This window comes from Rosa chinensis, chromosome 7, assembly GCF_002994745.2.
Source record: "Rosa chinensis cultivar Old Blush chromosome 7, RchiOBHm-V2, whole genome shotgun sequence".
Classification (NCBI taxonomy): Eukaryota; Viridiplantae; Streptophyta; class Magnoliopsida; order Rosales; family Rosaceae; genus Rosa; species Rosa chinensis.
Window position 1 is genome coordinate 27,906,853 of NC_037094.1, and position 8,837 is coordinate 27,915,689.

Sequence of the window (8,837 nt, forward strand, 5' to 3'; positions counted from 1 at the left end):
ATTGCCTTTCTTCACAAGCCTATCCATATGAAACTCTTTTAACTAAAAGAAAAATGGGAAGACTGTAGAAAATATTGACAGGGTTGAACAGAACAGTTAAACTTCTTATTGACTTTTGCATGTCAGAATCACCAATTTTCCATGTGGGATTTACTTGATAAACTTGGTTTCCTCAGAGAAAAACCTAGGACTGCTAGGTGATTAAGATTACTCCACGTAAATGGTCCTTTCGATAACAACAAGGGGGCCGACAATAGAAACAAATCAATGGGACTCCCTATTTCAAAGAAACTACAGGAAAATTTCCTTGTTTTGAAAGGGGCACTATTAATTTATACATTTAAAATTTGAGAGGCTATTTGTATTTGTGTGGCTAATTTTGATTGACTAAACAGCATAAGACAGCACACTCTAAAACAAGTTTGGTTGGTGAATATGAGGTCTTGGGAAAGGAAATTCAATCTCTATGTTTCATTAAACACAAAGATAAGACCAAGTTTCACACCGGAGGAAAAAACTTAGGCAAGGTGATTCCTTACCTCAAGTAAGAACTACTATGGGATGTTATTATCCTCAGTTTTTTGAAATACAAAGAAGAGGTCACAATGACTCATCTGGAACACTAATTTGAAATCCAATAATCAGTAGCATTTGGTTCCTCAATTTCAAAGTAATACTCATTTCTACCATCTCTTCTATAAATTTTTAAAGAATGTGTGTATTTTATACACTCAATATTTTAAAATACAAAGGAGAGGTCATAATGACTCATCTGGAACAATAAGAGATGCCAATACGTTCATATTTGTACAGAAATTCCCAACATGTATTATCATTATTCTCGGCAGTAGCAATCTCCATTATATGTGGTAATTTTAAAGAAAATGAAAAAGATTACAAAGGGTACAGTGATGAGCAGAACTCCCCTACATAAAAATCATTTGAGTAAACCTGTTCTCGATTTTTGTATTGTCAATGCTGCTGCTGCTGCTGAATGTTTATTAACTTGTAATATGCTCCATTTCTGTTCTCTATAAGAGTTGAATGACTTCCTTGCTCTACAATCTTCCCATCTTGTATGACTGAAATTTCATCTGCATTTTTTATTGTGGACAGCCTATGTGCCACCATTATAGTTGTACGGGTCTTCATCAATCTATCAAGAGCTTGTTGCACCACACGCTCAGACTCCACATCTAGAGCGCTGGTTGCCTCATCTAGTAACAAAATTTCAGGGTTCTTTAGAACTGCTCGGGCAATGGCCACCCTTTGCCTTTGGCCACCAGATAGTTGCACCCCTCGCTCCCCAACTTTAGTGGAGTAGCCCTCAGGAAGGGCACTAATGTAACTGTGTGCATTGGCAAGCTTGGCCGCTTCAATTACCTCTGCTTCAGAAGCTCCTTCTTTTCCATAAAGGATGTTTTCATAAATTGATGTGGCAAAGAGAGCTGGTTCTTGTTGAACCAGGCCAATGTGTCTTCGAAGAGATTTGAGATTGAGTTTCTTGATGTCTTTCCCTGCAATGATATTATACAATTTCAAATCAATTTAGCAAATAATATTGAAAATAATTCCTTGAAAAAAAAAAAGAAAAAGTTGGATGAACCATAATGTCCTTTTAAAATTAGGTGAATAAATTGCCATCCCTTTCTTTATATTCCTGCCCCTTCCCCTGCTTCTTTTAAACCAATTTCATGTCCTGTCTTCAAATTTAAAAGGGGTGTCAATTCCACTCTCCCTTTTTTCTTCACAAAATGCAGTCATTTTCGTCTATATTAAAATTTACTTGTTCCTAGTACAGGTAAAACAAAGTATTGTGCATATGACTTACCATCTACCATAACTTTCCCAGCTGTCGGATCATAAAATCTGAGAATTAGAGAAATCACAGAGCTTTTACCAGAACCACTTTGCCCCACCAATGCCATAGTTTTGCCTGAATGAACTTTCAAATTGAAGTCCCTGAAAAGCACTACGTCTGGTCTTGATGGGTAGCTAAATTGAACACCCCTTAACTCAATTGCCCCTTCCACTTTCGTAACCTCTTCTCCTACGTCCCCTAGGACTTCTGTTCTACGATCTGTTACATCAAAGACTGATGCCACCATTTGGTTCCCTTTTAAAAGATCTGGGGCAAGTGCTAAAGTCTCACCCATTGCTAATGCCGTTACAATCAAAACAAAGAATGATTTCATGACAGATTTAAAGGTAGCAAGCTCCTTTTCCATCAAAACAGAACCATACCTGATTGTGACAAAAAAAAAAACAAAAACAAAGATTATGCTTTGAATTCATATCAAGCTCTTCATTCATGACAGATAGAGTAAGGCCAAAAAGATTTTTTTTATACAGATGACAAATTAAAGATTAAGCTTTATGTTCATATCATTTTCTTCTTTCATAGAAAAACAAAGTATTTGGAAATGACTACCCAATATGAGCTTTTGTTATCATTCCCAGCTTAGCATCAATGACAACAGAATTTTTCCAATCTTATAGAAAACTGGAGGGCAGAAGGAGGTAAAAGCAACATACCACAAGGCCAGGCCATAGGATGAGAATATGAAGAACTGAGATACACCATAGAATATGCCAGCAATCTGACCACGAGTAAATGAACGTCTAGAAGGCTCAACAAGCTCATGAGCATATAGGTCGATGACCTTCTCCTCAGAACAAAATGCAGCAACAGTGCGGATGTTACTTACAGCTTCCCCAGCTAGCATGTTAGCTTTCAGATATGCTGTGCTCAAGTTGCCACCATAGCCTTTCATGAAAAGTTTCTGAAACAAAAGGTAGAAATTGTTGGCACGCTGTTCAAAAATAATATCCTTATTCAGTTATTCTTTCAAAACTACAGCAGAAAGAAGTAATGGTATAGGACCTCGCTGATGTGACCACTTATGATCAAAGGATACGTGGCTAAGACCACTAATGTGATTCTCCAGTTCAAGATGAAGGCAATGATAAATGAGGCAACTACCAAACCCACATTCTGTATAAGAATTGTTGAGCGATCAACAACAATAGTTCGTAATAAAGTTGCATCACTTTCTAGACGCGATGAAAGCATAGAACTGGTGTTGTTTGTATCATCAAACCATCCGATCTCATTCCTCAAAATTGCTGCAATTAAATAAAAACAAAATTAAAGAAGAGAAGACAATATCATAAGTTCATAACTGGAGAAAATTATTTCTAGAATACTTCAAAATCCCCAATCCCCATAAAGGGGAGCTATCCAGATTATACTAAACACCATTGGGTCTGGAATACGTAAAGCTTAGTGGATGGTGTGGTCTTTAGTCTTAAAATTTGGCAGTTTTGTATTGTCCCTAATGGTTAAACTGTTTCTTAAAAGCTTTTTAATCACTGAGGGTCATTTAGTTTAATTTATCATCATGATGACAAAAGCCATTCTCTTATGTAATGCTACAGATAAAGAAATAAACATTATCAGCATCAGATACAAGTCAAATGCTTCTGCTATCTATTTCTGCAAGAATTGCTTCTGCTATCTGTTTCTAATGCATTCTCAAGAGAAAGAAGGATCTATCAATTAAAATGAAATAAACGGAAAGACATCCTATAAAAGCTACAGATTACTTCCAAAGGAAGAACAAAACTTGGCATGTACGTACATACACTTCTGTACAGAAATCAGCATTAGCATTAAAGAAACGACTATTTCATTTCTATTGTATATGAAAAATATTTAACCGTACATACCAGAAAACATCTTCTCTCTAACTCGAAGAGTGAGTCGCTCTCCCATAGTTCCAAAACAAAAATGAGCTACAGCATGAACAATGACAGTTAGCACTGCAGCCCCACAGAAGAGTAAAGAGATCTTTTTAACCTCACGGCATGTTGTTTCCCAGTCCATGTAATAGGAAACTAGAGCCTGAGAGACCCCGAGAGCAAAAAGAGGCATCTGGGCTCCAGCAATAAGGGCAGCAATGGTACCAATCACCCCATAGTGCCAGTCTGGACGGATCATGGAATACAGTCTACTAGCCGAAACATATCTTGACTTAATCTCTGTTCCATCACCACCAGGACGGCCAAGAGATTCTTTATCAGAGCGAAAGCTGGCACCAAAACTTGCTGTAGTACGAGATAACTCCCGTGAATACCTTATGCTACAAAAATTTATACAAAATAAATGTCACTCCCAGTTTAATCAAAATCAGTATCATATTATACGGCATAGAGGATTTTGATAATTTTGTTTCCTACATCAGGAATTGTATTTGTAGGAGACATCTATAGTAACTAACTGCATCCACATTATGTATGTTTATCAATACTGTAAAAAGAAAATCTACAAAGTGAACACCTATTTCAACAGCTGAAATTATTCCGGAGTTTACAAGAAGAGTTAGTATAAGCACCAGAATGTTAATTTCCGATATGTAAGAGTCTGAATTGTACCTTAGTGGCTGTCCTAAGTTAGGACCAAATGAGGGGTGGCGTTGCAAAGAAGCTGTCTCTTGTAGATGAATAAGTGCTGCATAGACACTGTTGGGGTTTGAAATTAGCTCCTCATGGCTCCCAGTTTCAACTATCTTCCCCTCTTGAACAACAGCAATAAGATCTGCATTCCTGACAGTGGACAGACGATGTGCCACCACTACTGTCGTTCGCCCTACCATGGCACGATCAAGTGCCTCCTGCACACTCTTCTCAGACTCTGCATCCAGAGCACTCGTTGCTTCATCCAATAGAAGAATTGATGGATTCTTCACTATTGCACGTGCTATTGCAATCCTTTGCTTTTGTCCTCCTGAGAGTTGTATGCCTCTCTCACCAACCTGGAAAAGAAAATCCAAGAATGACCATCAGAAAAAGAAAAGAAGATAAACAACAATTCTCCAAAAGATCTCACCTTATACACTGTCCCTTTGCAATGTAATAAAGATCGTGGTTAATTAAACTAAGAGATTTCTACAGCAAACAAGCACCATACAAAAAAAAAAAAAAAAGTCAAAGCTTGCAGTTGTTTTATGTCTGCATAATTATATATAAATACGTATAGATATACCTAATTAAGTTTGTAACAGAGATTGTGTATCAATACCTGAGTTTCAAATCTCTCTGGGAGGTTATTTATGAAAGAAAGAGCCTCTGAAAGTTTAGCTGCACGTTTGATATCATCCATTGAAGCATCACCTTTTCCATAGAGAATATTTTCCCTAATGCTTGTTGCAAAAAGAGCAGGCTCCTGATTGACCAGCCCAATTTGTTGCCTCATCCATTTGAGGTCAAGTTCGCTTATATTATTTCCGTCTAACAACACCCGGCCAGCAAGTGGCTCATAGAATCGTTCAATCAAAGATATAACTGTACTCTTGCCAGAACCACTTCCTCCCACAAGGGCTACAATCTTCCCAGCAGGGATATCAAGATTGAGCTTATTGAAGATACTAACATCTATACGAGATGGGTAGCTAAAAGATACATCCTTGAATTGGATATGCCCCTCAAGTTTGTCCAGTTTCCGGCCAGTTTTGCTACTGGATTGGTTCACTGTGTTCCTCTCTATCATCTCAAATATGGGATACGCAGCTGCCTTGGCTCGTATGAATGCAGAGATGTCAGGCGCTGCTTGCCCTAGTGACCTTCCAAAAAAAGAGCATACAATAGTATCATTTTGTTTGATCTTATTTACAAAATCTGAACTCTAAATACAATTCCAGACTATATTCATCATAATAATTAACAACAAGCAACTCACTCAAGTACATAGATTATAAACACATTGAGATTTTCTCCAACTTCCACATGTTCTACATATACACAGTAAAATCAACCAGCTCATATATCATATGATGATGGAAGCACTGCTATACATAAATGTGGTAGTAAACTACAAATGAGAATGGAATTCAATGACTAATGAGTGAAGATATTTGGACAAAATGAACTTACAGGCCAGCAATAACAACATTAAGCATAGTGGTGAAAGACTCGCCGCCATTAGCGATATTCTTGTGCACAACAACGCTGGTGAACCAAACGAGTAATGCCCATGAAAGAAAAAGGGTGCAGTGCAGGGAGCCCAGCCCCAAACCCTTGGCCAGTCCTGCTTTCTTCCCATACTTGTATGTACCCAACAGAGCTGTCTTGTATTGCCTTACAGCCCTTTCTTCTGCTGCAAATGCTTGCACTGTCCTTACATTTCCTATCACCTAATTCAACCAAATTCACACAAATATCAAACCACTAGCAAATTATAGAGACAGTTCTAGAGAGAGAAAGCGAGGGCTCATTCACTGACCTCTTCAGCAATTTCACCAGCCTTGATATAGGACTTTCTGACTCTAGCAATGAGGCCAATAGTGACAAAGGCATAGATACCGCCAGCAAGGGCAATCAGGGGTACAATGGAGAGAGTGACCAGACTAATTTGCCAAACCCTAACAAACCCAATTGTGAATCCTGCAAGAAATCTGCTTATGTAGTGCATGAAGTTCCCCACCTGCACACCATCACATATATCATATTCAACTTCACACACGTACATCAAACATGTCATCTATATAACATCATCATTTTAAACTACAAAGGGATTTTTTTTTTGTCTGCCAAGACCAAAAATTAGCATATGCAGAACCCCAGTTTTCCAACGAGCATGTAACTAAACTAGTTCACTCTGGAATTACAATTGAAGATTGTTTTGAGGTTCTAGGGTTTTTGAACTTCACTCTGTCCACTCTACGCTGGGTTTTACGCGGGGAGTTTCTATGGAACCAAAACCCGACCCGACGAGAACTACCCGACCATTTGCATAGATGATCCGACCCGATCTTTCGGGTGGATGATTTCAAGAGAACCCAAATTTTTTTTTTCTAAAATTGCAGGACCGCACCGATAGAATTTAAATCGGGTCGGGTCATTAATTACCTAATTAATGGGTTTTATAGAAACTCTAAAATTCTATTTTCTCTTTCAATAATTAATTTCCAGAAACAGATATGCATCCACAGCTGGAGCTCCAAATCTCGGAGCACCAAATCTCAGAGCACCAACCAACCAACCAACTTCCCCAACCGACTTATAAATGCTCTTAGGCTCTTAGCATTTACTTCTTTGCATCGTCTTCATCTCGTCCTCGTCCAGAAACTAATGCATGCCTCACACTAATTTCACGGATTAATTTAGTCTCTAATATCAAAAACCTTACCACATGCACCAACTAGTTTTGACTCATTAATTTCCTTCACTAACCAAAACATATTTCTCTTTTCTGGGTATTATTTTCTTAATCACGATGATGATATGTATTAATTAGGGTCCATATTAATATTTCTCTTAACCCACCAGTCTCGTCCGTATTAATTAGGGTTGGACCTACCTTAAGTAAGAGGACCTACCTCTAATTAGATATGTATGAATTATTTAGTATATGATCCTTGATTAATTACCTTCTCAGAAAGAGCATCTTGAACAACAATAATGTCACTTGTAATTGCAGAAATGACTTGCCCAGTAGAAGCTTCAGTGTCGAAAAGACTTATATCTTGATTCAGCATGGCTCTCAAATATGCCATCCTCATTTTCGCTGCTTGTCTTTCCCCAGTGTGCATCCAACAAGCCACCTCTACAAGATTAAGATGAATTAAATTTACTAATTGTTTAATTTCACATGCATCATTGGAAAATTAATATTCAAAAATAATAATAATAATGACGAGCTTAATTCATACCGGTCCATGATGAAAACAATATAGCTACACTGAGATATAAAAAATCCAAGGAGTACTGCAGCAAGAAACAAGAAAAATTAATTAAAACCCAGATATAGACCTATTTGAATTGAAAGGTTTGTCTCTCTTTTTTACCAAATAATGCATGGTAAAAACTTAGAAGTGAGATGTCATTATACCTTGGCTACTTTAGAGGAAGCTTCTTTGGGAAAGAGATAAGCAAGGCCAATAATGTTTATCATTTTTCCGAAGAAAATAAAGAAGACAGGGACTGAAGCGCCATGAACACAGGCCCCGATAGATCCGATTGCCATCAAAAGGCAGTCGTAGGAATCAGCGAAAGAGAAGAGCTTCAGTAATGGAACGTTCCGCTTCTTGTTCTCTTTCTCTTCTTCTTGTTTCTCCTTCTTCTTCTTCAACTTCAACATGTCGTCGTCGTCTGCATGATCGCCGTTTACGTTGCCGGAAGAGGGAAATGTATCCGGCTTTGAAGTCATTTTGAAAAATTAAAAGTGTTTAGGAGAGAAGAGATGAGGGTGTTTAATGGTACATATATGTAAAGCGTGAGTGAAAAAAATGGTTAGGAAGTGCATGTATGAGAGCGGTGGAATTGAATTAGTATGTGAAAAGAAAACGATGTATAGGTTTATGTTTGTAAGGATAGGAGTAACCAATTGGAGGTGTTAAATGGCTGCTTTATGCTTTTGTTTTTCTGTTTGGAAAGAAAAGAAAGAGGAAGAAAAGTTAGATGGGTCATTAAGAGGAGGATAGAGGAGTCATAAGCAGGTGGTAGTTTGGTAAGTTGTTGACTGTTACAACGGGACTATCTTGTGAATTGGTCAGTGAGACAGTTGGGGCTTATTATGCTCATCTCTACCATAATAACTCCAATAGACTTAAATACAAAAATAAATAGATAGTTAGCTGTCAATTATTTAGTATATCAGGTACATTTATGTTTAATGTAATTGTCATCTTATGTTGAATTTTCAATTTTTTATCCCATAAAATGCATATCGCATGGTGATGAGTAGTGTATTTGAATGTATAAAACTGCTAGAATCTATGTAGGCTATAATTAAAATCTATAAACCCTAAGTCATAATTAAAGGAAATAATAAGAATACG

At 37.5% G+C, this 8,837-nt stretch overlaps 1 protein-coding gene across 1 annotated transcript; it reads right to left on the reverse strand.

Annotated features, from left to right (window-relative positions):
- Positions 1 to 702: 702 nt before the first annotated feature.
- On the reverse strand, positions 703 to 8,442 carry LOC112177216 (ABC transporter B family member 2). Its single transcript, XM_024315482.2, has 12 exons — positions 7,889 to 8,442; positions 7,710 to 7,764; positions 7,428 to 7,603; positions 6,281 to 6,481; positions 5,932 to 6,191; positions 5,081 to 5,621; positions 4,435 to 4,814; positions 3,730 to 4,142; positions 2,885 to 3,126; positions 2,536 to 2,783; positions 1,832 to 2,244; positions 703 to 1,517 (listed from the first exon to the last, which is right to left on the reverse strand). The coding sequence occupies exons 1-12, from the start codon at positions 8,204 to 8,206 to the stop codon at positions 973 to 975; spliced, it is 3,792 nt and encodes a 1,263-aa protein (XP_024171250.1). The 5' UTR covers positions 8,207 to 8,442; the 3' UTR covers positions 703 to 972.
- Positions 8,443 to 8,837: the final 395 nt, after the last annotated feature.

Bases quoted from the DNA above. Each gene is read 5' to 3' on its own strand.
- LOC112177216 (XM_024315482.2), bottom strand. From the start codon at position 8,206: ATGACTTCAAAGCCGGATACATTTCCCTCTTCCGGCAACGTAAACGGC. The intron at 6,192-6,280 runs GTCAGTGAATGA...TGGTTGAATTAG, and splicing joins CTGGTGAAATTGCTGAAGAG to GTGATAGGAAATGTAAGGAC. The intron at 5,622-5,931 runs GTAAGTTCATTT...TTTTTTTGGAAG, and splicing joins AATGTTGTTATTGCTGGCCT to GTCACTAGGGCAAGCAGCGC.